This window comes from Amblyomma mixtum, chromosome 10 (assembly GCF_055824585.1).
Source record: "Amblyomma mixtum isolate Tamu chromosome 10, ASM5582458v1, whole genome shotgun sequence".
Lineage (NCBI taxonomy): Eukaryota > Metazoa > Arthropoda > Arachnida > Ixodida > Ixodidae > Amblyomma > Amblyomma mixtum.
Genome location: NC_143021.1, coordinates 117,064,200 through 117,090,857, shown reverse-complemented (window position 1 = coordinate 117,090,857; position 26,658 = coordinate 117,064,200). Strand labels below are relative to the sequence as shown.

The window sequence follows — 26,658 nt, the reverse complement described above, 5'->3', positions numbered from 1 at the left end:
CATCGCCGCGGCAATCTTGAAGTTTTTGACGAATGTCGGGCAGTTTATTTCGAACCTCGTTGGACAGGGGTACGATGGATGCTCTACAATGGCTGGAAAAGAAGCTGGAGTGAACAAAATTATACAAAAACAGTTCCCGAAGGCACTATTTTTCCACTGTGCAAGTCACAAACTAAATCTCGTCATCAACGATCTGAACGACGTCTCTGAAATTCGAAACACAATTGGCATAATCAAACAAACCATAAACTTCTTCCGCGAGAGAGTACTCCGGAGAAAATTGGTGCCGAACATTCCGATGCTGTGTGAGACAAGATGGTCTGCAAAATATAAGTCTATTAGGATCTTCTCTCAGCATTACGTGGCCATAGTCGAAGCACTCGAGGAGCTCGCGTCCACGGAATCATGCTCGAACGCTGCAACTAGACAACGAGCTCACATCCTCTACTGCGCAACAACAAGCTCATCTTTCATCGTCTGCTTGCATATTGTAGCGAAGTACAGCGCTCGGCTCGAACCAGTTACGAACATTCTGCAAGGTGTATCCATGGACTTCCATTCTGTGCATGACCACATCACTGAGCTGCAACGTATTTTTCGCGGCCACCGGACGAACGCTGTAGAGGAGTTCTCTAACATCATGAATGCAGCAAGGGAGGCAGCCAATCACTTAAATGTGGTGATATCTGTGCCAAGACAAGTCTCTCGTCAGGCCCACCGAGACAACTACGGGATTCAGTCGCCGGAGGAATACTACCGTGTGGCAATATATGTGCCGTACTTGGACTCCCTCACTGCTTCTTTAGCTCGGCGCTTTTCTGAAAGCAATGAGAGGAGCTTCAAACTTCTCCAGCTGCATCCATCAAAAATGAAGCACTTGAGCCGTGTTGAGTTCGCTGTTCTCGCCGAAGAACTCCAGTGCTTTTACGGCATCGACAACTTCAAGGAAGAGGCCATCTCTTGGTACGAGATGTGGTGCAACAAAACTGGGGACCCATCAGAAATAACTTACTGCGAGCTTCTACATCAGGCCAAGACATTCTTCCCTGGTGTTGCAAAAGCCATTGAGGTGGCTCTGGCTTTGCCAGTTACTACCTGTACGGTCGAACGCTCCTTCAGTACAATGAGGAGAGTGAAAACGTGGCTACGCTCAACGATGACAAACGACAGACTGGACGGCCTTTGTATGATGAGTGTGCACCGAGAGCGTGTAATGAAGCACAGGAATGAATTTATCACCCGTGTCATCACGCAATTCGCCCAGAAAAATACGAGGCGTCTACAGTTGCTGTTTACTGACTGACTGTCGTTGCGTGTTTGTGAACATATTGTGCTGTGTGCTGGTCATCAATCCGGGTGTGTCGAGAACCCGTATGCAGCAAGACTGAGCACTCTTCTCCACGAAGTGATAGTATCTTTTTGCATTTTTATTAATTTTAATTGTTTCTTCGTTGATAAACTCCAATGTATCTCTCCTAGCCACGCTTTAATTTGCTGTTTGTAATTTTTCTTTCATGTGTGTATTTTACTTATTTATTTTATTTATTTATAAATAAATAAATTTACTCCGCAAATAGTGCCTTTTTGCTACAACATAACCCCCCCCCCCCCCCTCCGGCGCCAACAGCCAATGGGGCTTCCCCCTGCAAAAAATTCTGCGGACGCCCTTGGACGACGACGCTGGCAATTCACGTTTAATCCTATGAAAATTTCCTTATTTATACCACTACACCTTGGCCAATCCCCCCACGTGGGTATGTGCCATTATAAAGAGGTGAAGAAGAAGAAGAAGAAGAAGAAGAAGAGGCTGCATGGGCACTAGGAGTCTGAGCTGAGTGCTGGCCATCGCAGCGCAGCCGTCAATACACTTTCCCGTAACATCTCCGTAACAATATATAGTTTTTACGTGCTTATGACGCTGTGCACTTCCTTGCTGATACGCGGACTCTTAGAAAATCTACTCTTATATTTAAAGGGCACTTTCTTACGACACAAATTTAGAGACGCTTACCTTGTCGGCCGGAAAGTGAGTCACAACAGTGGCAAATGGGCTACGTATATGCTAGTTGATACAAATTCACTGTGTGGGCACAATGCGCAACTGAAATGGCGGACTTACACTTGTGATCCCAGAGCAGTCCTGCAGCCCTACGTGTCCTTCACAAGCTGCCGATTCAGAGATTAGTGCATGTCAACTGCAATTCCGGCAATCCTCATTGGTTTCCGCTGGTTGGACACCGTGGCTGTTATCGTGGGAGAGTGGACCTCGCGAGCGGTGACTGGTTTTCGCGCAGTTCGGTGCTGGAGACCCACCACGCGGCATTGGGCTTCAAGCTGACGCTGTCCAGCGAGAGGGTCAACATCTTCGCCAACCTGGAGCGCGACGCTTACCGCTCGGTGCGCGCCTCCGTCATCGACATGGTGTTGGCCACCGAGATGACCAAGCACTTCGAGCACCTCTCAAAGTTCCTCAACGCCTTCCAGATGCCCGCGCACGATGACGACGCTTTCGGGCCCGAGGTAGGTGGCACTAAGGAAGCAATGTATACGGTGCATGGAAAACATAATCACGGAACACTTTATGCCAGCGAGAAAAGTATGGTATATGGGGCACACTGTAAATATGAATCACTTTTTAAGGGAGAAAAAAAATAGCAAAACGTTGAGGCGGCGCATTAGTATCCAGCGTTAGCAATGTCGAACGAATATTGCGTCATTAGCCATGTTCGCTATATCCGGTACAATTTTTTCGCTATACCCGCATATCTACTTCATGATCTCAAAGTACTTGCCAAATGCAGTTCATCTCATTCTTATTCTCACAGTTATTTCACTCTCGTTGCCGGATCTGCGGTCGCTACCAGCCTTAGCAGATGTATTACCTTACCCCTTCCAATGCTTCGCTGCCAATCGTAAACTGTTGTTTCCTTCGAAGACTATTGAACATTGCTTTAGATTTTATGCATACAGACGTTTAGACCCACTCTTCTGATTTCCCTGTCTAGGTTCTCGATCATGCTTTGCAATTCGCTCCCTGATTTACTTAGCAAGACAATGTCATCAGCCAATCGTATTCTCCTTTAGCTTTTATCATTACAATCTATTTCTCTGAATACCTCCTGCAAACACTTAGTGAATAGTACTGGATAGATCGTGCCTCCTTGTTTGACGCCCCTTCTGATTGGTATCTTGACGCGATAGAGTAAATGAGCGCGTGTCGCAGAAAAACCGTCGAGGGTGTCATTTACCGTGAGCGAAAGATCCACGAAAAATCCCCAGTGAGGCTACCTATCCATGGGGCAGGCGGGCCACCTCGGTCACGTGACCTTGTGGCGTCATCACAACCTGCCCAGCTGATTTTGAGCAAACTGGCAGTTAAATTAACGGCTTGTCACGAGAGCTTGCTCGGGAAGAGCAACCTGGGTCTCACAAGAACCACTGATGACAGCATCTAACATCGCAGGGCAGTGGCGCATCGCTTAACTGTTGCACCACTACGACAGGAGTGGAATGAGGACTCCCAGCGATCTATGAATTTCAGGTAGAGGTAACCAATTCCACATATATGGACATTAACTGATTAACGCTTTCGCTTCATACCCTTAAGTTGGGGCTTACGAGTGTCCCCTCCAACTTTTTATCACTTTCCATATGAAGGATCATGGTCTTTGTGCAACCGCTTTATTTTCCTGTACCTTTACATACGCCTCAAAACTCTGGTTACACAATGCCTTCATGACGGCTGAGGCTCGACTGAGTTAGATGTTTTCTCGTAGTCTATAAGGGCTATCTACGAAAGTAAATGTTCATAGTCTGCACGAAACCGATCCCCATATTTCGCAAGGATCCTCAGCCATTTCCATTGCCTCGCTGCTGCTGCGCAGGAACATGGGGAGGCGGCCAGTTCGCTGCGCTCGGCAGACAACATCGTGCTCATCAAGCGCATGCTCATCAAGTGTGCCGACGTGTCCAACCCGGCGAGGCCAATCGAGCTGTGCATCCAGTGGGCGCAGAGGATCTCCGAAGAGTACTGCGCCCAGGTACGCCTGTACTTCTCAGGTGTACACAGCCATGGGCGTCCGGAGGGGGGGGGGGGGGCAAGGGGGGGGGGGGCAAGGGGGGGCGGCTGCACCCCCCTGGAAAATCACTCACTCGAACCGTGAGTGATGGCCGCACGCCAGGGGCGGTGGTGCGCTCAGTCAAAAGGGTAAAAGCAGCCCCGCATGGTCACATCTGCGAAATGCCGCGTCCGGGCGTGCGTCGTTCCGCCGTTTTCAAACCACGCCATAGTTAGCTCTACTGAAGGGCGACCTGTTCCAGACATACAGCGGCACCGGCGAGCATGTGTTTCGAGCCGCCTTGAGATGGGTGTCTGTTTCTTTGATCTCTAGAGAGATAGCGACACGGAGGCAGACAGTGCACGGGGCATCTTGTTTTCGCCTATCGTTACGCCGGTCACCGATGAATTCTTAAGGAGGGAAGGTAAAATCAGCCGTGTCCACCCCCGCTTTGTCGGGCTGCTCAGGGGCAAGCGGGCGATGAGTTGGCGCCGCCGCCGCTCGCTGTCTCCTCCGATCCACGGGTAGCGCAGTTCGGTAGAAGCGCCGCTTTCAGAATCTCCGGCAAAGGGGATTAGCTGCTTTTGTTCACGGCGACGCAGTCTCCCGAGGCGCCCCCACACCAGCGTTCTTTGCGTCTTCTGCGAAAACCAGCGCCTTTGGTCAACGCAGCCCGATGGCGCCTGCCTGGCTCGCCTGTCACCTCTGGCTGGGCCTCAAATCACAACAGCGCCCATGTACTGTGCGTGTCAGTGCATGGTAAAGAGACCCAGGTGGTCGACATTACCCGGAACTCTGTACTACTCCATCCCTCATAGCCTGAGTCGTTTTGGGGCTCTGAACCCCATAAAAACACAAAAACAAATTTTCCGACTGGAGTGGCGAGTGTCCCTTCCCCTCGGAAGTTGCGCGGCGTTCCTTTCACCCCCAAAGTGCGCATTCGGGGATACTGCGGCAAGTAAGCCCTTGCACGTGTGCGCGCCTCTGTGTTTGTGCTTGGGTGTTTTTAGTGGCCGGTTGTCAGCGAAGCTGAGAACAACCAAGACAGCGGACGAGAAAACGACGAGCGGAGAGCAGTGTGTGTGCGGTTGCTCGACTGTGCGGATGCGCAAGCAAGATGGAGCGAGGTGTATGAAGCTGCGAGCGTGCATTTATCTTGTAAATAAGTTTTCGTTGTATATATAGTCATCTTTTGTTTTCAACGTACGCGTTCAACAGTTTTTCCAATCAATGTGTATGATGAGTGTGCACCGAGAGCGTGTAATGAAGCACAGAAGTGAATTTATCACACGTTTAATTACGCAATTCGCCCAGAAAAATCCGAGGCGCCTACAGTTGCTGTTCAAGGAAGACTGACTGAGTGACTGTAGTTGCGTGTTTGTGAACATATTGTGCTGTGTGCTGGTCATCAATCCGGGTGAGTCGAGAACTCGTATGCAGCAAGACTGAGCACTCTTCTCCACGAAGTGATATAGCATCTTTTTGCATTTTTATTAATTTTAGTTGTTTCTTCGTTGATAAACTCCAATGTACCTCTCCTAGCCGCGCTTTAATTTGCTGTTTGTAATTTTTCTTTCATGTGTGCATTTTGTTTAATTTTTATTTATATATAAATAAATAAATTTACTCCGCAAATAGCGCCTTTCTGCTACGAACATACCCCCCCCCCCCCCCCCCCCCCCCGGGGGCACCAACGGGCCCCCCCCTGCAAAAAATTCTGCGGACGCCCTTGACAAGCTGCATAAGGATGACTATATAAGGCTGACAAAAGGAAGCATCACGGCTTACCAGTGGAGGGATACGAAAAACGTTCATGTACTTTCCAATTTTCATCACCCGAACGACACTGCTGACTTTGTTCGAAAGCTTGCCAATGGCTCGTCCGTGTCTGTCCAATGCCCAAAGGCCATCTCAGACTAAAAGCCCTTGAGAGGCAATGGGACAAATACGTTCCACTTTCTGAAATTCCATTGAGTGTCAGTGGGACACATATGTCCCACTTTTTCAAATGAACTACTTGTTCTTATGGCTTGATATTTCGTGCAAACTATTTCTTTTGGCTTCGTTTAGTCAAATGACACAACATTCTTCTTAGTTCTTGAAAAAAAAAATACCTTGCTTCTATAGCGCCTTTTTGTTTTGTTTCAGTTTTCTTTTTCATCTTCTAGCGCGAGGACGCGACGTGAAAAATGAAACTTTCACCGGACATAGTCCGCTGGTCGCCGTGATGGCGCCTGTTTCGCCACGCGGGGGGGTCATATTTTTCCTGTCGCCATTTTGGTTAATGATCTGTTTCTAACGCTGCTTCGTACTTGGCTTTGGCAGCGGTAAACGACTCTCCTGAAAGTCAACCATATATATGACCATGCGATAACAGAAGTAAACATTGATGGCACGTCTATGCAATATTTATTTCTACCATGCTCTTCATGTAGCTTTCACGAACTTTTTGCACTTCATGAATATTTTTCACTTCTCTTGCTGTTTCTTGAAGGGATGACAAAAAGGATAGAAAATCATCTGTTTCATCCCACTTTTTGCAGAGATCCCAGCAACGGTGATACCAGGTGGAGAAACCGTTTTCGCAACAGACTTGGACCGGACAACGTCGAATTCCGGCGCCTACGCTACTATGAAAATCGGAAGCCACGACGACACACCTCCGGATGTGGGAACACTGCGTCCCAAGGGTTACAAATGGCTGAGGGGCGAGTTGGTGCATGATGAAATGAACGGCGGCGCAACAAGGACACTAACAAGAGAGGGGACACCACATGCGCACACTACCGACTGTTTATTGCATGGAAAGGTGGCATATTTAAACATACAGCTCAGGCATTACACTCATCGCATTATCGCTCCAAACCCAACACGTGGAAAAAAAAAAACAGCAACATGAGGATAAAAGACAAGAACCCTTAACCTCTGCAGAAAAAACTAAAAGATTTTGATAACAGTACTTTGAGCAGGCCATCTCGTAGCAAAAGCAGCGTCAAACAATCATAGCAAAAGCAGAGTCAAACAAGAGAAGCAAAAGCAGTCAAAAAAAATTACAATCCTAGCAAAGGCAGAGTCAATAATATTAAGCAAAAGCAGTGAGAACCCAAAAAACAACAAAACGGAAAAAACAAAACCGGTAACAATGTTAACAACCCGCCTAAAACAAACAACAGACGGCCGCTAGAAATGCAGGGCTGAAAAGACATAACAGTTGGTAGTGTGCGCATGTGGTGTCCCCTCTCTTGTTAGTGTCCTTGTTGCACCGCCGTTCATTTCATCTTGCTCATGGTTTCCGTGCGACTACGAGCGCGACGTCGTCTTATGCAAGTGTGCCGCATAGCCTTCAAGGAAAGAGGAGGAAACGTTGCAGGAGTGGAGCTGTGTTTTAGCCACGCTGGGTTCAATAACTGGAAAAAGGCTATTGAAATATTCCAGTGCCACGAAGAGGCAATATCACTGCGTCTCCACAAGCGGCCAACTGTCGAGAGAAAAATGAATGCGCGTAGTGCAGCTATTGTGGCAACATAGTAGCAGACTGCAGGAGGAAGCCAAGAAGGCATTGCGCCTAATTGCCTTAAGTTCGGTCGGCTGCCTGTGCTGCACAGGTCAAGCATTGCAAGGGCAAACGAAGGATGACGAAAACCGTCTTGATCTGCTAGATGAACGATCACAAGACGTGCCTTTTTTAAAGAGATGGACGGAGCATCGGGATAGATGGCTGAGCAGCGGCATTCAGAACAAGCTGATAGAAATTATGGCTCCCAGCGTTGAGCGGGTCATAATCGATAACGTCAAATGCAGCCCATCCTATTGAATAATCGCAGATGGTACTACCGAAGGTTTTGGAAATGAGGAATTTACATTTCGTTTGCGTTGAGTAGTCACGCTTACGCTGGAAGTACGTGAGGAGCTCCCTGACATTTACAATGCATCAGACAAAAGAGCTGAGACTGTGTATAAGGGACTGAGGGACATGATTTTACTTTCAGGCATGCTGTTCCACAGCCTTAGGGGCCACTGTTTTGACGTAGCCGCGAACATGTCGGGAAGATTTGCTGGTGTCCAAAAATATATTACGCACTCTGAACCGCAGTCAATCTTTGCGCACTGCAGTAACCACTGCCTAGACCTGGCACTACAGGAAGTCGCCAGGGACTGCGCTGTCGCAGTAGGCGTCGCTCTGAACACGGTAAAGGATGCTTCCAATGCAGTCCTCGAGTCGATGAACAAGAAGGCTGTTTATTCGCATGTTGCCGTTGGTCCGAGTATAGAGGCAGGTAATAAGGATAGTTCCAGCCCGAGCAGCCTGCTGCCAGTGTATCCAGTGAGGTGGACGGAAAGAGTAAAATCAATGGAACGGTTCATTTTTTTCTCTCTCTCTTTCTGTCACTGCTGGTCATGTATTCGTGTTTTGATTATGTTTTTTGTGTCTTGTCGGCGCCTGAGGTTTTTGCTCCTCTAAAATTAAAACAAAAAACTTTCCTGTTATGGCTGTCAAGAGAGGCTACAGTATTCTCAAATAAATAAATAAAATAAAAAAACTGAAAGGGCGCAGACGACTCTGCAGGAATTGGTACTAGGACGAAGCTCTGTTTCTCTCACTGGCACCAGCAAGATAGCATCGAAAGGATATGAGAAAGTACTGAAGAAGTTCGAATCTTTGGTTGACCTTCCTGCAACCCTGTTTTGCTCATGTGATGGGTTAGCCGGGATGCTTCAACGCCCAGTTTACCGCGCTGCGGTAGCAAAAGAAGCAGCACAGGCTCTTTGTGACAGCTTGTCTAGGCTACGGTATGACACCACGTTTGACGTCCAGCGGCAGCGGACGAACGCAAGAGCCAAGAGGGCTGAAAGAACCTCGGGTGCCCAGAATTTCGAAGCCACCGAAGAGGCTTCAATTCACAGACAAGCCTGTGAGTCCGCAGCGCTTGACGGAAAGTCATCGCAGAGAAGATTTTTTTACCGCTATTGATCGGATTGCCAGAGAGACCCGACGGTAATTTGAACAGCCTGGAATGGAGCAGCTGATTTATCTCGGGCACATTCTGACTGACGTCGCCAGAGGTCGAAAGTAGGTGGCAAGTGAATTAAAAGAGCTTTCAGGGGCCCACACTGCAGATTTTGACCTCAGTAGCCTTTCAGCGCAACCCACGTTTTTCCCAAAGCTCCTGTGTGACCATAGTCCAGTCGCAAGCAAACGGATATTACAACTCGCGTTTTGTGTACCCGCGTCAGCGGCTTCAGGCGAGCGCTTTTTCAGTGCCTTGAGGCGAGTAAAAAAATTTGCTGGGGCTTAGCTAAGGTTAAGCCTGGATACCTCGAAGCGAAAAGCTGCGGTGATGCTTATGGTTTAGGTAATGGTTATGCTTTATGACTTATCCTATGGATATGCTTGCGGTTTAGCTTATGGTTATGCTTAATGATTTAGCCTGTAGTTACGCTTACGGTTTAACTTATGGTTATGCTTTGGTTAGCTCTCTTCTCCCTCCGTGTTGAATGCGCACGCCTATTCTCTGGCAAGCAGTTATATAGCCGGCCTCCGCGATAAACATGCGCTTGCGGCGAACGTCAAACGATGGCGCATAGCGCGCGGCAGCGTGCCCCTGTTCTGTGGGCAAGCGCGCCATATATATGCCCCTCCTTTCAAATGCGCACTGCGCGCGGCTGCGGCGAAAGGTCAAGCGGTGGCGAGGAGGAGAAGCGGCAGCGCACACGCCAGTAGCCTGCGCCGTGCGTGACGTCACTCGTGCTCCGACATACACCGGCTCACGCGAAGCGCGGTGTTTACTAGCGTAGTGAAGCTTTTCGCATCAAAACATTTTTCTGCCCTCGGATGAGGCAGAGAAGGCGGACGCATCTTCTACTCCTCCATGCGCACAAAAGGAGAGATGCTGACCTACAGGTAGCTGCCGTTATAAAAGAGTTCGTGTCCAGAGCGTCAGAACCAACAGCAACTTTCGGCCTCCTTTAGCCTCTCCTGCCCGACGCCCCCTTGTCATACCAGCCACGAAGCTCATCAACATGTGAAAGTATTTTTGTACTAAGTGCCTACTTTATTTTGTTTTCTGGGTATGGGAGTGTACCAGTTCACATTTACTTCATTGCGGCAGAAAATGCAAAAACAAATGATTTTTCTAAGCATTGGAACGCTTCTTGTCATTTGTGTGATCTGATCACGGTTAGGGAACAACTGTTTTTGAAGTATGTAACAGAGCGGAATAAACGAGAATGCAAATGTGTGAGATTTGGTAAGCTTGTAACCAATCATGATTAAAAGTGTTACTGAATTACATAAAATCCTAAAATTCTAAAATCTTAAAATCCTAAATCCTGAATTATATAAATAAGATCGCTTGACTCACATGCGCGCTCTCTTCTTATACGCTGCTGCGCAGCTCGCCGCATACGTCGTTCGGCTTCGGAATCTGTCGAAGGACCGGCTTTGTCAATCATTTACAGCTTGGTGCAGTGCACGCTCCCCTGTCGTGTCCATCCTCCGTCTCTTCTTACGCCCATCTGCGTGTGCACGCAACAGCGTTTCTCGCTCTTCATCTGCTCCCCTCATCATGTTCTCCATTTTTTCCCGTTGGCTGCAGCTGACGCGACTCTCCTCCGAGCTCACACGAGCTTCCTACCGTGTGCTGCAGCTGGCGCGACTCTCCTCCGAGCTCACACGAGCTTCCTACCGTTGGCTGCAGCTAAGGTTCCTCTATAATTTTTAAGGTAGGGAGGGGCCTTTGACGCGCGCGCCACCTAGAAGGATCCTGTGTAGCAGACGACGCCCATGTTTCTACTGCGGCTACCGCGGCATTCATGAGGTGAAAACATATCTGCACATGCGAGGAAATAAAACTGCCGGTGCCTGACTGTGGTGAAAAACGAAAGAAGAGCCCCAACTGCGAAAACCAGTCCTCTTCTTTTAAATGAGCGCTGAAAAAAATTCACTCAAGAGAGCACAATGAGTACTTGATCGCCTCGATTCCGCATGTTTGCATCTCGTTGATTTGTTCTCGTGTTAAATTAGTTTTTGAACTAAAGTTAGCAGTATATAATCAAAAATCAGAGTGAGGTGTTGACCTGGCAGTGTTTTGTAAAGTAGTCGATGCATTCGACGATAGACAACACGAAGTCGGAGCCGAAGACAGCGCGCGACGCGTTTCGCGTAGCGTTTCGTGTCCATCCGCGCAAGCCGTGGTGATCGCGTGCTCACAGTTCTGTTTGCCCTGTGGTTTCTTTTACTTGCAAGTGTGCGGTATACATATACCGGTTACCTTGTTGCAAAATGCGAGTAAAAAAAAAAGCCTGACGGTCGCTTGGATCGAAAAGCTGCGACATGACGCCGCTGAAACCTGCGACCCTTACGGAAAGTAATCGTCCTGTGTGCGGAAACGTGTGCGCCGTCTTCTTGCCGCTGTATGTCTGTCGTGTAACGATTACTCGACGAGGGTAGTGTGTTTGTGGTTCAGTGCTACGAGTCAGTGCAACTGTCTCGACATTCTAAAGCGGTGGTATGGATCGAGTCATCGAAGCTCCTCGATCATGTTCGTGCTTCAAGAGTGATCTGATCTCGCGGCACACCAACATTGAGCGTTGTAGATATCTTTGTTGTGGCCTTTTGTCAGCACGTGTGTTAACGCGGTTGACTGTCCTCGTGAACCGTTTAACGTCCCCACGTAGCCTTGAATCATCGCGCGGCTTGCTATATATGCTTTGCTGAATATATGTATATGCTGTATATGCCGACGGTTCAAAGTCTTTCCGTCCAATTCTGTGCAGCCACACTTTTCTTCTGGTTAGATTCTGTTTGCCACGCGGAATGCTAAATAACTTCTTGCCATCTTCCGAGCAATTTCGGCACCCAACCGCACAGCAACAAGGCATTTCGGCCCCTGCGGAACAAAACTACCGCAGCAACGTGCACAGCAGAGCAGGCGAACGCGCGCTCTTCGCCTGGCCAGCGCTGGCCTGGTGCACTCGCGCGCAGGAGCTTTCATGGCGCCGAAGGGCGGAGCAAGGTCACATGTCGTCGATCGTCCAATCGCTGGCGTCGGCGGCTGGATAAAAGCGTTTCCTTACTTTAAAATTATTGAGGGACTTTAGCTGCAGCTGGCGCGACGCTCCTCCGAGCTTACCCGAGTTACTCTGAGGCTTCACTCCCAGACAGGACAGCTTTTTCGCTAGCAAAGCTTTCGGCTAGCGCACTTAAAAGCAGCATTTCGCTGGATGGATGCATGGATGTGTGGATGGAAGATAGGAGCATTCACTTTGAAACGTGATGGTGGCAGTTGGCACCATGCTCGGCTTTTTCTCTTTATGTTTCTTTGGCGGTGTTAAATATCGATCTGTAAATTCTTCATTTTCTTTATATATATTTTTAAGCCTGCACTTCTAACCGCGTATCACCTCTCCGCTTTTGAGCCACCAATCTTCCAATCGCTTTTTGCCAACTTGCACCGCGGATTCATTCACATGACCCTTGGTACCTCTAAACCCCAGAGCCTGCTACGGTATCCGCTCGGATACTGTCACATTCGAGTATAAGATGTTAAATTGTTTCTACAGATTTACCACACAATGCAGATGTGAGATTTTCTAGGTTACATTTCTTTTTGTAGCTGCCCATTTTGAGACTTTTTCATCTAGCTTCAAAGACTAGGGCTCTGCTTCTTGAATCGGAGAAGGTGCTGGTGACGCCATCTCGCGCCACCCAGCGGAAGGATCGCTGTCTCGCTCTAGGCAGGAGCGAGCTTGCTATGCTTCGAGTGACCCGCAGAAGCCAAACTTACATCCGCCTTGCAGGTATGATACCGCTCCTAAATTCCCATTAGACCTTTCTGGGTCCATCCTTATCCTGATATCCTTATCCTGCGTGATATCCTTACCGTGATGCGTGATATCACGCATGCTCGTTGATGGTTTCCTTTTTTCTTTTATATGTATTATTTTTGCATATTAAAATTCAGTTAGTTGCGCTTCGTCTGGTCTTGTCCCATCTAGTTTTTGTACTCACCGCATTTCTGCCACAGATCTAAAGATGAAACACCAACTAGCCCAACTTGTCGCATTGTTAGCTTTCTGGGTCACCGCGCGCTCATGCAAGGTCAGCAGAAATGCTCGTAAGCTTGGCGCGAGACTAGGAATCCTCCCGTGCACACTGCCAGCCAGCTTGCATAATGCGCTGCTGAGGCTGGGCTTGACGTCATGTTAGCCAGCTCGTAAAATAGAGCCATCGGCTCAAAAATAACCCTAATGGGGACTGTATGCAATAGGTAATCGTATATTATGAATGAAAATATGGTGCTTTCTGAAATATTTACAGAATTTTATTTGGTATTCTTGACAGATACTGAACCAAGCGGTATTTTAAGTTTTAGAGATGATGCTTGAAATTCACGTACACCAACACTCATTGCAGTTTCTTCGGGAGTGTGAAGAGTTTACTGAGTGCATCTCTCCAGTGATGCATGCTTGCCTGGCAGGCACACTGGCCATTCCCGTACGGAAGCACAATCAGGAGGACGCGAAAGTACGGTAATGAAATCGCTGCTCTCACTCTTTTAAAATGGTACAGCGCAAGCAGAGGACAGAGAGAGGAACGTACAACATAGGCGTACAACAAAACGTTCCTCTCTTTGTCCTGAGTTTTCGGTGGCCCCTTTTCAGCAATGTTAAACCAAATAGCGCGCAACAACACCCTCTGACTCTCTCTGTCACTTTCTTTTCATCATAGAAGGCATCTGGTGTATAAAGCAAGCTTTGCAAGCAAACTCTGCTACCTACACTCATCTTCCTTGAAATTTCAGGCTGTCGTGGCTATAAAGCGCCACTACTTGCGGGAAACTGCTAGCATAAAAAGGTTCTTTCTATTCCTTCTGTTTCTTGTGCAGTTCTGCAGCATTTCATCCGTTACGGAAATTTCATCGCATGTCAAAACTGCGTGCGTGATATAGAGGGAATGACCTTTGTATTGGTTTTACAATATTTATGCTGGCTAAATGAGCTAATGCGGTAATGTTAAAAGGCCGGCACCACGAGGTCACTTACGGTACGAGTGTGTCACCCGCGCTGTCAAAGATCCGACTGGTAGGAGTCGGGACGTAGCGGTAGTAAGGAAACTGCGTCACCAGTGTATCTAGGCCATTGAAGATGTCATCGACTGCCTGGAAGATGCGGAAAGCCTGCGAATCTCGGTGAAGCTGCCTCTCCAGAAGTCCCAGCCTTGTACCGAGTGATACTGCCGTGATCGCTGTCACATGGGAGGAGATGGCACAATACGCAAGTGAGCTGGTGGGCTATTTGGAGCGCCATTGTGATAACAGCACAGTGCAAAGAACAAAGACAAATGATGAGAAAGCACACACGCGCGCACGCACGCACAAGTACGCACACACACACAAACGTACACCAAGGAGCATAGGGAATGTTTTTTTTCTAATTTGTGGTGTTCATCAATGGGATATTAATAGAGTAATTATTTGAGAGATAAGTGATTAGAAAGCAGAAGAGAGAACAACCGCATGTCATTGGTGCAATCCGAACCCATGACCTCCGAATTTAGTGTCCGGTGCTCTACCAACTTAGCTACGGCGACTGTTCTTCAATCTTCTGCTCTCGAGGGCATTTGTGTAGTGTAACCGAGCCTTGAGAGTGTTCACCACCGCCATCCTCGTCCATAGCGGCGGACCTAGTAAGTACTGCATTAATGCGAGTGCCGCGTAGGAACGAAATGGTACGGTGAGGGTGGAAGATGTGAAAGAACCCTCTTATGCTACCCTACGGCATGAAGACTGCCAGAATCGAGACTTCCATATTCTAAACCAGACCAAGTGCCACAAACAATAGCTAGCTTTACCCGACAGACAAGAGATGCTTGGCTGAAAGAAAGAGGAAAACTGAAAGACATTGAACCTCATGTTTTCATTCAAGAAAACATGACACGCAGTGACATGGAATCGCTATAGGCTCCAACAAATGCACCGAAAGAAAAAGGGGTTAGTTATGCGTGTCATGTGAACGGTAACACCCTTGTGCGCAGGGAACAAAAATCATCAGCCATTCATATCAAGAGTGTACATAATCTTGATAGGCTACGAGCAGCTTAGCCCTTTTGTGGGCCTGTGTGACTGTCTCGTGGTGCCACACACACAAAAAATAGATAAGAAGTACTATTTACCAACCAAACTGAATGATGTTGCATCGCGTATGCTTCTTTGAAATGATTTCGCATGAATGCGCATTCCGTTAAAACAAATTTCTTCTTTTATAATTTTTTTGAGGAATTTCCATTTTTTTTTCTGCAGATATGCGCACAGGGATTTGGAGCACATGTGAAGATGATGTGCTTAAACTATCTTGTTGCAGAACATACTGTCTGAAACCTCCTAATAACTCCGGTGGTGGTGTCGTCCTCTTACTTCATGAAAATTTTCATGGGCTTCTGCTTGGTATACAACAGCTGTATCTTACCGGCACTCACCTATGGGGCAGAAGCGTGGAGGTTCCGATTAAGTTAAGGACAACGCAGCGAGCTATGGAAAGAAAAATGATAGGTGTAACGTTAAGAGATCGAAAGCGGGCGGACTGGGTGAGGGAACAAACGCGGGTTAATGATATCCTAGTTCAAATCAAGAGGAAGAAATGGGCTTGGGCAGGGCATGTAATGCGAAGGCAAGATAACCGCTGGTCCTTAAGGGTAACGGAGTGGATTCCAAGAGAAGGCAAACGTAGCAGGGGACGAAAGAAAGTTAGGTGGGCGGATGAGATTGAGAAGTTTGCTGGGATACAGTGGCCGCAACTGGCAAAGGACAGGGTTAATTGGAGAGACATGGGAGAGGCCTTTGCCCTGCAGTGGGCGTAGTCAGGATGATGATGATGATGACTGCTTGGTCGTTGCTCGCTTCTAAGATCAGATTTTGAAATGCTTTGTCTGTGTGGAAACAGCACTATCTTTCTATGTGCTACAGACATCAAAACTGGAAAGTTGCCAAATTCTTAGAGCTTTATGATTTTTTTCTTTTCTTTCACAAAACTACTATTGTCCAGTTGCCGATGGAGATTTCAATTTTGCTATAAGCGTTATCAATCGACATTTTTTAGGTCATATAGCATCAAATGGGTGCAATATCAAAACAGACCAATCTACTAGAATCACTACAGTATGTGGGTCTGTACTTTACTTTTTTGTCACCAATTTGCTATCATCTAACATTCATTCGGTTTCATATATGCCTGTGCATGCCACCATCTCCTGATATTGAGACGTGTCAATTAAAAAAAGTAACTATGTAATAGTTTACGAAAACATAACTGACACAACCACGAATGCAGTCAGGAATGCGGACTGGAATGTGGACTGGAATAACCGTACGGAAAAATTAAGAGATGCATTAGTGAAGCCGACAACATCTTTATCAATATTTTAAACACTTGTCTTTTATTTATTTGTCGCCGGAAAAATATAAAGAGAGTCGTAAAATACGGAAATCATGCATAATACAAGAACTGTGCTAGGAAATAAAGTCACAAACAATACAAGAAGTTTATTAATACTCTTACATTGGAAAGCCTTCTTAGCTCCAAGAAATATCACAACAAACTTACTAAAAAACTGCGATCTTTGAGAACTGAGTATCCCCATGCCCTTCTAGATGTCCGCCCCCGGGGTGGCTCAGTGGTTACGGTGCTCGGCTGCTGACCCGAAAGACGCGTGTTCGATACCGGCCGCGGCGACTGAAATCTTTGAAGGAGAAATTCTAGAGGCCCGTGTACTGTGCGATGTCAGTGCACGTTAAAGAACCCCAGGTGGTCGAAATTTCCGGAGCCCTCCACTACGGCGTCTCTCATAGCCTTAGTCGCTTTGGGACGTTAAACCCCTTAAACCAACCAAACCAAACCTTCTAGATGTGAAGCCTGCTCAGTCTGATGTACTATGCACTCACTTAAACTCGCTATTACTCAGAATGAATTCACATGAGATGCCGAGAAACTTGCATGTGAATGGATAGGAGCTTTCAGACAAAGGCATTGCAGATGCATTTTATAATTTCTTCACCTGTACGGCTGTGAAGTGTTCCCCATCAGACGCTTTAGACTATATTCCAATAAAAATAATATATCAATATATCGAACCAATGAATGAGCTGGATGTATTATTCACCGTCACCAATTTGAGAAATCGCACCAGCCGTGACATCGATGGTTTCCAGATACGACCAGGAAGGTATGTCTGACGTTATTGCAGAGATGGCTGTTTTTCTAATGGAGTTATTGTCGTATATGAAAAACAAGTATTAAAATAACTAATGAACTATGAAACTATTCCCATTCGACCTGTCTTTTCGAAGGACTTTGGAAAATTTTTCAATCCAGTATGCCTAAGTTTATCATCAAACATAATTTTTTGACAAATATCAGTTCGATTTTGTAATAAACAAATCGAGAAATGTATCTTACAGAAATTTATCTCACAGCAGTTCGAAAATAAATAAACTGTGCTTGAATTGTTCATGGACTTTTCCTAGGCTTTCGACTTGGTAAACCAGTGTATATTGTTTAAAAAACTGGAACGTTAAGACATTCGTGAGACAGAATCTATGTTCATAAGGCATTTTTCTGCTCACACCTCAATGAAACAGCTTCTTTCTCAATGTTACAGCATATTCACTGTTTGTGTCCGGCACATCCTCAGTAGGCCATGTGGACCTACTACCACGAATCTTTTCTGTAAATCTAATATAATCAATATATTCCATCTACATAAACTCCGTCTCAAAGTGAAATTTGAACCTGAGGTACAGATCTTCAAACCCTTGCACTACTGCGCCGTAAGACACGGTATCATCCAACACGATGTCCAGAAGAATAGGTTGTGCGTATGATTCGTCGTAGTTCCGGCAAACAACTGTTGTGTTACATGCTGCCTTCAGTCTTCAATAGGTGCCTGATGAAAGACATGAATATGTGTTTTCTCTTATCGTGAAATTAAATGTTTGTGTTGTTTGATGTGTGGTATTTAGCTGCGTAATTGAAGTTCCGCTGACCTGCTGTAAAGATTTATTCCTTTTTGGTCCCACTAGTTTGTGTGTTCATCCTGCAATATATGGTATCTTCTGTACTCTTCTTTTGATTATAAAGCCGGGGCTGTTAAATCGACTGGATTAGCGGGCCACTCAAGCTGCCAAAGGGCCGCTGTTTTCCGCAGTCCTTTCATGTACACCCTTGCGCAAAAGGGGAGAAACCACTCGAATTCACAGAACTGAGTGCGGGAGCTTTCTCACGGTGCAGCGACTGTTTTCAGGATAATCATAGATAATCACAGAGTTCGCGACCAAATATGTCAACGTGTCTGTCCACACACTTCTGCCAGGAGCGCTCTTATACGCAGAAAAATAGCAGTCACCGCCATTTGCGTATTCTCTCCAGTTTTGTTCACGACTGTACCAGGGCATACATGGAAAATAAACGTCTGGTTTGATATCGTAGATATCGTAGATATATTATTTCATCTTACTAAGGCGTTCGGTGAAGTGTATCATAGAAAATTACTGTTTAAATTAAACTTTTTCATAGGAGATAACGTTGTTACTAAGTTTCTTGTGCAAATGCGCAACGGCACAAGGCCAGAGGACAAGAAGGGACGATACACAGCGCTGACTGACAACAGAGGTTTATTGAGGAAGCCATGCTTATAAAGGCAGCAGCGACACTGAAAAACAGAAAAACACAAAGAACCGCGACAAATATCCCTCCGACCAGGCACGTTTTTGATACCACCAGCTTAACACGTGCGCAAAAATTCATTTTCTTTCTGCAAGATAGCGACAAAAGGGGTGCTCACACACCTCTCACCCAACTTCATGATCTCAGACGCTTCGATAACTTCTCTAGTCAGCTGATCTTTGTGTTAATCGACAATCCTACCTTTGTGATATAAAGGCTGGCAAGAACAATCACGGCAGTGAACACCGATGTGGCGGGCAACATTCTTGACATCGTTTTTGTGCTCCCTCAGCCTATCGTTCAAACAACGACCAGTTTGGCCAACATAGGAACCACCACAGCTCAAAGGGATCGAATACACCAGATTTTCTACGCACTTCACAAATTTGACCTCGTGCTTTTTTGTGCAGACGAGTTGAGCTTCAATTATCAGGTTCAGAGGCTCGTCACAGCAGGATACCCCCTCAACGTTTTAGCAGCAGTAGCGGAGGGGATGTTGAAAAAGTTGAAACTTAGCACCGCAGTCGACCACAGTACCAGAAGAAAACATGTGTCTGTCATACCCTACATTCATGTTGTCTTGCATAATTTGAAAAGAATTGGTAAGAGAGCCGGAGTAAATGGTGTGTTTTCAGCACCTGTGGAATTGAGAAGTTTGTGCACGCGTGTAAATGGCCCAGAAAAGTCAAAGTGCGTAGAAAATCTGGTGTATTCGATCCCTTTGAGCAGTGGTGGTTCCTATGTTGGCCGAACTGGTCGTTGTTTGAACGATAGGCTGAGAGAGCCCAAAAACGATGTCAAGAATGCTGCCCGCCACATCGGTGTTCACTGCCGTGATTGTTCTTGCCAGCATTTATATGACAAAAGCAAGATTGTCGATAAGGGCAAAGATCAGCTGACTAGAGTCAATCAATGTTTTCCCAAGTCAACCAATGTTTTCCCACCATTGATGAATGGTGCTCGAAATGAAATTGTCCTTGCGGGCTGGTTTACATCGGCCAAACCGGCCGGTGCTTCAATGAGCGAGCCCTGGAGCATAAAAAGTTGTTGCACACCGGCACAGGCAGCAATCTACCATTGCATTGATAACAGCGTTAGCTCGCCCTCGTTGTCGCTATCGACACAAGAGATAGGGTTTTTAGAAGGGCATATTCGTGTTTCACACCGGCTCTGATTCTCCTGCAAATTTCTGCTGTTGTTTTCTACAGTCGAGCCCTTTGGCGATAGTGTTTTTCTTGCTAGGCTCGCACGCCTTATAAACGAAGTGTTTTCACAAATAAAATCAGTTAGAAGTTTGCGCTTTGTCTGTCCTTTTGTGTGGCTTACGTCCCGTCCTGCTCGCGCAGTTTGTACTAGTTCTCTTCATTATGAACCAACTAGCCCGCCAGAACGTCCTTCGTCCTTAAATCTCAGCAAAACGGTAGTTATGGCGACAACATATAAACGTCAGCCCTTAAATTTATAATATAACCTTCACGGAAATCGTCTAAACCGAGTAACTATGTACAATTGCCTAGGCCTCACGGTAACCTCAAATCTCACATGGACACCACATGCAACTTCAGAGTTTGGTAACGCTCATAAAACACTAGGATACATCAGGAAAATAATCACGCATCCCCTCAGGGAAAGCTATGTGCACAAATGTCCCGGTCCGTCCTTTATTGGAATACGCATGTGACATGCCATACGCGTAACAGAACTCTAACTCTTAAGTGAGAACAAGTCCAGATGCGTGCTCTGCCTTTCATGTATATATCATGATATCGCAGGCAAGAACCTGTATCCATATTTTACGCACGAGGGGACTTGTCTCTGTTTTCTTGAGTGTAGAAGAGAACAGAAGCCTCAAATGTTCTAGGACATAATGAACGGCTTGGTACACGTCCACAAACAGCAATATATGCCGGATGATTCATCGCGAATAACCCGCCACAAGCATAGTAGACGTGTGAGAGAGCTGAAATTTTCGAAGGACTGCTGCAGACATTCTTTCTTTTTGCATCTGCAGCATGGCACTGAAGTAGACTACGAGAAAATTCAATTCGTTACCTTTATTTTCAATATTTCACATTGTTGACAGTCTCCCAGGCAAAAAGCTGTAGCAACAGCTTGACGAGGCCTGGAAGCCGGTGGCAGGCAACACTGACAGCAGTAGAAAATTTTTTTTTACAAGATATCAATTGCTATACTTGACAAAACAGTCACATTTTATCATACATTTACAAAAATAAGAGGTGAAGTGAATGAACCAAAAAAGATATAAAGATGTTATACAAAGACTGGGGTTAACATGCACATGATACTGAAAAAAAACCTTTAATTGCGCATATGAAAGATTAAACTACAACGTGTGTGTTTTTATTATACGCGTTACCGTTTTACGCGAGAAGCAGCAAACACGGGTCATTCCAGAATCACTGAACGCAAAATTTTACGTGCTATTCGAGCGTTATTAAAACTAGATAGACTGATCTTATTTAGTAACACTGGCACTGTATAACTTAATGACTGCAGAAGGTAATTAGTTCGGTGGTGTGGAATCAACCATTTTTCAGGGGCACGTGTTTTAGAAACATTGCAATGTAACGTTGCACCTGAGAGTGTCATTAGGAATTCTTTTTACATTTCATTAGGAAAATAAAAGTGGTATAGGAGGCGGAAACTGTATTGAGACTCGATATTGATGACAAGATGCTGACGAAATAGCTCGGCTGAAGGATATAAATATGGTACATTGTTTATGCAACGCATGGCTTTCTTTTCTAGACGGAAAAGTGTACCGACGTTTTTTTTTGTAGTCGTTTCCCATACTAGTGTGCAATAGTTAAGGTGTGAACAGAAGAATGCGTGGTAAACTTGTAGTCTAATGAATATCGGAAAGAGATCACGCGTTCGAAATAAGGTACCTACAGCAGATGAGAGTTTTTTAGCGATTTGCTCAATATGACTGTCCCATGTCATCTGACTGGAGAATACGACACTCAGTATTTTATGTTCTTTCATGATATCTATTTCATTAGGTCCTAATTTTAGCTCATTACTCAAGGCCAAGCGTTTATTTTTATGCGCAAAATGTTTTTGTATCCCTAAATCACGAATAATTTCAGTCCCATCTTGAAGAAGGTTTGTTGTGTTGGGTTTGATGTCGCATAAGCTGTTAAGGCTGTCATGCTGAAGCTCAAGTTAAATGATCGGTTTTTTTCCGCAGATTTTTCCTAGTATATGAGAAAAGAGTGATCTAGAAGGTCTGAAAAGTACGTTCGTTCTACGTAGTAATGTCAGAGGAAGGAAATTTTATAAATGGCTACTAGTAAAAAACTTGATAGAAGGCAGGGCAACCTCAGCAGCGGTCCTTGGCTACGCAAGGATCCTGAGGTTCCCAACGAATCAAATAAAGCCCTCAGCCTTCTTCTGACGCATGATAAAATTGGTGAAGTGTATCATATACTAAAGCGGAGCAGTGTATCAAAATTTGCAGTTTCTCAAGAACACCTGCTTCTATTAAAAAGCTTAAAACACAAGAGGAGTTAACATGGCCCTTTCACCTAAGAGCAGCACCGGGTATAAAAGAATGTATTCATTTTAAAACCTACTAAAGTGCATCTTTCTTAGTTTTCCGAGCTCTGAACAAGAGAGTAAAATATGGTTTATTGTGAGCTCGCCTCCACATCTTTCACCTAGAGGTTTGTCTTGTTTCGTCAGTAAGAAATTATGAGTCATGTGTGTATGTCCAATGCCGCGACGACATAGAATTACTTCTATAAATCGTTCCTATTGCCTTCAGGCCTTCCATTCACCAAAGACGGGCTTTATAAAGTGCAGCTTGTTGTCAACTTCGTTACCCCATGAAGCCTGCCATTTTGCTTTCAGTTTATTTTGAACAAACTTCATGCATTTTTTATACGCCATGTTTACTTGTGTTACTTCCCCATTGCGGGCAAGTGCGGCACATGCATCAGCGCTCTCGCTCCCGCTGATTTCCACGTGACTAGGAACCCAGCAGAACTTTTTTGTACGTCCTTGTATCTCAGCTTTTATCACATTATGTATTATGTTTCCTATTATGGGTGAGACTGCATTATTGGGGTTAATTGCTGTAATTACGCTGAGAGAGTCAGTGTAGATAACACTCTTCGTTACGTTTTTCTTCATTATTTGATCTACAGCTACAGCGATCGTGAAGCATTCTGCTGTAAAAATTGAAGCGCACTGAGGCAGCCTGACCACCTTCTCCCATTTACCTTGTATTATCGAGCTCCCTACATAGAGTGCTGTTTTAGAACCGTCTGCGTAGAAATCGGCGTAATTCCCGTATTTTTCTCTTACTGCACAAAAACTCTTGCTTTATGTATTCCTGTGGCGTTTGCCTTTTGTGAATGTGTGTCAGAGCAAAATCGCATACATCAGGAAACGTGTACCAAGGTGGCAATGGACCGGGTCTGCGTGCAACATCAGGAAGTGCGTCTGGTATGTCTATTTCTAGGCATTTTTCTTCGAAGCGGAGGAGTGGTCTGACAGCTTGAGCTTTGTTGGTGAAGAGTATTCTGGATGGGCATTTAGTAGCTATCGGGTAACACAGATGCTGTAGTAACGACCTTACTTTCAGTACATATGCACAGGTAAGCATTGCTCTCCCATTGATGAGAGGTGGCGCATTTGCTTCTACGTGAAGAATATTTTGTGGGGAATGTTGTGTACGCCCCAGGTAAGATGTTCAAACCAAGGTTTTGCACTGGATCCAGCTTTTTAAGGTACGATGACCTCGCAGACTAGTATACTATGCATCCATAGTCTAAGGAAGAGCGCACTGATGACCGATAGATGTGCAAGAGGCACATCCTCTCGGACCCCCAGCGTTTTCGTGACACCAGTTTAAGTATATTCATGGATTCGGTTGCTTTCTTTTTTAGGGTTCAAGAAAATTTTGCGCTGAATAACACAAGACGAAAGGGAGAAACACGTACATACACACTAGCGCTAGTGTGCGTGTACGTGTTTCTCCCTTTCGTCTTGTGTTATTCAGCGCAAAGTTTTCTTGAATATGTCGCTGCACCAACTGGCCCAACATTCTGCTCTACTTTTTTAGGGTGTTTGTGTGCGGTAGGAACATGAGCTTTTTGTCGAAAGTTAGGCCTAAAATTTTGTATGCTTGTTTTACTGGAAGTACGGCTACATTTAAGTGGGGGTGGTATCAATCTGCAGTCCTCTTTGGAGCGTGAAAAGAACAGCCACCGTTTTTTGCAGGGAAAACCTAAAACCATTTCTGTCAGCCCAAATGTCTAATTTGTTTACTCTGAGATGTATTTGTCTCTCACTAGTTGATGAGCTAGACGATGTGCATGCAGTCTGAAGGTCGTTGACGTAGACGGAGTACATAATGAACTGTGAAATTATTTTGGCTAAAGAATTCATCTTTACTATGAGCAATGTACTAGTACTTAAAATGTCCTGAGGGACACCATTTTCCTAAGTGAACTTCTTCGAGTGGGTAGCACTGAGAGGAATTTGAAAAGCACGGTTAAACACAAAGTCGCTTAAACATTTTAGCAGCTTCCCGCGGATGCCAGGCTCCGCCAGGTCACGAAGAATCCCGAACCTCCATGTTGTGTCATATTGTCACGTTATAGTGACGGCCGTCCAGCGGTCAGGAAGACACCAACAAGTCTTGTAAACGAAGCTCTTTATTTGGGCTGACTTGCGCCCTCAAAATAACTGAATCACTCGGTGGCGGCGTAAGCAACAAACGTGCTCGTCGGTCGTCGATCTACGAATGTCCGCCGCTCGCGGCACCGCTCAATTTAAAGCCGGCAAGGAAACTTCCAGATAGCAGGACAAGATCATCTACAGTAATCTGGAAAAACCTAGATGCAGCCTTTCATGGCTGCGATCAATCGAGAATATACTGGTCGCTTCTCGCGTCACGAACAAAAATGATAACAGCCCTTGCCTACAGCCTTGAGCGTGAACGAACAAACACTACAGTGATACGTGGCAATATGCCTTCTCCATATCGAAGGAGACTGCAAGGCAGTGTTGCCTGTATATAAACGCTTCTCGGACCGTGTTTTTCAGGCGGACGAGATGGTCAACTGGGGAGCATGATTTTTTAAAACCACATTGCTGGACATCAAGCAGTTCACGGGACTCTAAAATAAACATTAACGCAATATTGAGAACACTTCCAAAATTTGGCAAAACAGCTTGTGAGCGTTATAGGCCTGTAACTACCAGGGCAGGTTGATGGCTTTCCTAATTTTAGGAATGGAACAATAATGCATTTTTCCCAAGCTGCTGGTATTATCTCTTAAACCCATATTTTGTTAAAAAAATTTAACAGAACTTCTACAGATGGTCCAGATAGATGGGACAGTATTTCATGGTGAATTTCATCCTGGCTTGGTGGTGTTTGTTTACCTATAGACAGTACTCTGAATTTCCTGCAGTGTAATCAGATTATTGCAGGGCTCCTTTGTGCTGCCTGCCGTCGGGAGCCTTTGTTTTTCGATTGTGTTTTTGTATTTTAAGAATGATCGTGTGTAGTGTGAGGAACTAGAAAGTATTGAAAAATGATGACCCAAAATGTCTGCTTGTTCTTTAATGCTCGTATGTACACCGGGGTCTGTCAGAAGAGGAAGTGTGAATGAAGAGTAGCTGCCATTAATTTTTATAACGTGCTTTCACGTGATTTTATATTATTGTGTGGTTCATGGAAGACGCATAACATTGCGAAGAAGTTTTTTCGGCATTACGACATATCTATATCGTGTTTTAACTTTTGCATTTTTGCAAATTATTGAGACTCGCATCACTTGGATAGCAACGAAAAATACCCCAGGCTTCGTTTTGTTGTTTTTTTTTTGCTACACACATGCTTGTGCCCACCAAACCTTGTAGTTTTGGCGGAGCACTCCTGTAGACTGGGGAATAGCTAGGCGTGCAGCATCGACGATACACTTCATGAGAATTTCATTTAGATCCCGCCGCCGTGGCTCAGTGGTTATGGGGCTCGGCTGCTGACCCGAAAGACGCGGGTTCGATCCCGGCCGCGGCAGTTGAATTTCTTTGGAGGAGAAATTCTAGAGGCCCGTGTACTGTGCGATGTCAGTGCACGTTAAAGAACCCCAGGTGGTCGAAATTTCCTGATCCCTTCTCTACGGCGTCTCTCATAGCCTTAGTCGCTTTTGGACGTCAAACCCCATAGACCAAACCAAACCAAACCAAACCAGAATTTCATTTAGTCCATATACGTTAAGTGTGTCTGAGAAAATGCTTTCTAAACTTGTTTTTCAGTGAACAATGCCCAGTCAGCTAGATGGAGCTTCCATCGTCGTGGTTTAGTTAGGATTACTGCAGATGAGGATGATAGGCTAATAAAAAACTGGCAGGTGATCACTCCCATACGGGTAGTCTAAAACATTCTATGTAAAATCGCTTGAAGCAGATGGTCAACTAGAAGACAAGTCTAAACAGCTCATTTTTCTAGGCGTCAGGGAATAGTACGTAGCCTTTTCTGTATTTAAAAGACACATTATTTGTGATAAAAAAATCTTCCATCATTTGACTCCTAGCGTCACAGCGTTGGATTCTCCAAAAAGAGGAGTGAGCATTAAAACCGCCAGTTACCAGATATGGCTCTGGAAGCTCATGGATAAGTTCTTGTAGATTACGGACTGTTAATCTCAAATGCGAAGGAAGGTATACAAAACAGATTGATATTGTTGTGTAGCTCACAATGCTGACCGTCACCACCTCAAGTTTTGTTTTGAGTTTGATTTCTTCAGCGGGGACGCCGCTTTGAATAGCAATTGTGACGCCTTCCGAGAGTCTATTTGCCTGTTCACGATCACGTCGAAAAGATTTATAATGTTTTAAGATATTT

The 26,658-nt window shown here is 45.5% G+C and overlaps 2 protein-coding genes across 2 annotated transcripts in view; one reads left to right on the top strand and one right to left on the bottom strand.

Moving 5' to 3' along the window:
- The window catches only part of LOC149326755 (putative cytochrome P450 49a1), a 114,728-nt gene that overhangs the window by 73,344 nt on the left and 14,726 nt on the right, over positions 1 to 26,658 (bottom strand). Inside the window, exon 4 of the mRNA XM_089564668.1 lies at positions 14,103 to 14,304. Coding sequence (XP_089420794.1) covers positions 14,103 to 14,304 — 202 coding nt within the window. The remainder of the gene's footprint in view (positions 1 to 14,102; positions 14,305 to 26,658) is intronic.
- Positions 2,189 to 10,780, top strand: LOC149326756 (high affinity cAMP-specific and IBMX-insensitive 3',5'-cyclic phosphodiesterase 8A-like). The gene is made up of 4 exons (XM_089563410.1): positions 2,189 to 2,229; positions 2,295 to 2,520; positions 3,885 to 4,040; positions 10,655 to 10,780. The coding sequence occupies exons 1-4, from the start codon at positions 2,189 to 2,191 to the stop codon at positions 10,778 to 10,780; spliced, it is 549 nt and encodes a 182-aa protein (XP_089419536.1).